This window comes from Limulus polyphemus, unplaced genomic scaffold (assembly GCF_000517525.1).
Source record: "Limulus polyphemus unplaced genomic scaffold, Limulus_polyphemus-2.1.2 Scaffold96621, whole genome shotgun sequence".
NCBI lineage: Eukaryota > Metazoa > Arthropoda > Merostomata > Xiphosura > Limulidae > Limulus > Limulus polyphemus.
This window is the reverse complement of record NW_013762217.1, coordinates 1-1,801: the sequence shown is the minus strand read 5'-3', so window position 1 is coordinate 1,801 and position 1,801 is coordinate 1. Positions and strand designations below refer to the sequence as shown.

Genomic DNA, 1,801 nt, shown 5'->3' with positions numbered 1-1,801 from the left:
ATGAAGCGTCCGCACAGTGGTCTTCCTTGTTTTGAAACTGAAAATTTCAAATTCAAGGAACTTTGGAAGTTTCTAATGTTAGTATTACTATAACTTATAAGTATAACTATAGCTTAAATATAACTACAACAGTACAAGTATAATACTTATACTATAACTTATCATATTATATTACAATAAATATAAGTATTGTGGTGAGCTTACCTTGTGTATTTCCTATCCAAATAAAACATAAAACCTGAGAAATCTCGTATTTATTTTTAGGTTCTTAATCTTGTAGTTGCACTCAAACGTTAAGTTTAAGCATTCTGAGCTAAATTTAATACTTATTATCAATCAACCTCTACCATTTTATATATGTATAATAGAAAAATAACAAATATTGTTATGGGTTAAAATTTAAAGCCCGTTTTTTAGCTAGCCTAAATAAAATGTATTAAATGGGTTGTTTTGTTTGCTTATAACTCTCTAGATAATTACTTATCAATATCTGTTTATATATTCTCTTACAAGTCTTTGTAAGAGAACAGACTAGGTTTAGAAATTAATAGTTAACAGTAATGGTGATGTTGCATATATGCCACAGCCTGTGTTTGTTATTAGTAAATTACAATATTGTTCATATTGGTTTTCATTTAGATTTAAAGGAATGCCTACTTAGTTCATGCAGTGCAGATAGCTATATCTCATGATTTTTGATTTCATATTTATAACTGGACAATAAACGATTCCCTAGTCTGAGCTGGATAGACAGACATGAGAAACTTTATAAGGTCATGTGGCCCCACAAAGGATCACACTCCTGGAGAAAAAAATGACTTTCATATCTTCAGTGTAAGTTCTTAATTCATTTGAAGGTTTTAATTGATATTTCTGGTGTATGACTAAATAAGTTAATTCAAATTTTATTAAAATATTTTCTGTGTTAAATGTTACACAATGCAGAGGTAATTTATGCAATACATTTTATGAATTTAATGCATAAAGTTTTGCAGAAAGAAAAAATCATGATCATTGGAGAAACACTGAAAGTTGGATATTGATAGTATATTAATGAACATACAATTTCATTATTTGTATATGAATAATTAATCTGTATTTAATATAAGAATGATTCCCATATTATATTCTAGGAATGGGACAAACTTAAGGGAAATTACCACCCAGAAATCCCCGAGTACTGGACTCTAGCCAAGCAGAGATTTAGGAATGCCCATTCCAAGCTGGAGAAGATGGGAAGAGTTAAAAGAGAGAAAATAAAAGAATCAAAAGGATTTCGAGTGTACAGAATAATGGGTAAGAACTTAGATATAATTGAGTACTTTTTAATTTTCCTCTCGGTTTTATTTGTACACATTGTTATCAGATTTATATTTGACCATTATTTTATTCTGGGAACGTACAGAGGAAAGTAATCTTAATGTGAGATATTGAAAATTTGTAGAAAAGACATTTCTCTGTTACATGTATTTTTTTTGAAATTTTCAAATCAGTATATTGCTGGTCATGTTTACTTGCAGGCTCCATCAACCACTACCACAACAAACTTACTGTAATTCACCTGATCTACTCACTAAACGAGAAGATGATGTTATATTTGTTAATCCACTACCCATCTTCCAGCCCGTAGAGTTATATTTAGCATGTGAAGATGGAATTTTTCCAATTAAATTGGAATCTCCTGAGATTGTGATTGACACAGGTTGTGACAACACTATTTCCACGGAACGTTTGGAAGAGCTGCTATAAAAAATTCTGATTGGCTAAAGAAAGAAGCATGTCTTGATAATGATCCACAGTC

The 1,801-nt window shown here is 30.1% G+C and overlaps 1 protein-coding gene across 3 annotated transcripts; it reads left to right on the top strand.

Annotated features, from left to right (window-relative positions):
- Positions 1–1,653, top strand: LOC111084704. 3 transcript variants are annotated; one of them, XM_022381309.1, is made up of 4 exons: positions 1–77; positions 737–834; positions 1,134–1,296; positions 1,521–1,653. In XM_022381309.1, exons 2-4 carry the CDS (start codon positions 757–759, stop codon positions 1,628–1,630), a joined length of 351 nt encoding a protein of 116 aa, XP_022237017.1. In that variant the 5' UTR covers positions 1–77; positions 737–756; the 3' UTR covers positions 1,631–1,653. The 3 variants fall into 3 exon arrangements, with proteins under 3 accessions (XP_022237017.1, XP_022237020.1, XP_022237018.1); XM_022381312.1 differs by having other exon boundaries at positions 640–834; XM_022381310.1 differs by lacking the exon at positions 1–77 and having other exon boundaries at positions 138–834.
- The last annotated feature ends 148 nt before the right edge of the window (positions 1,654–1,801 follow it).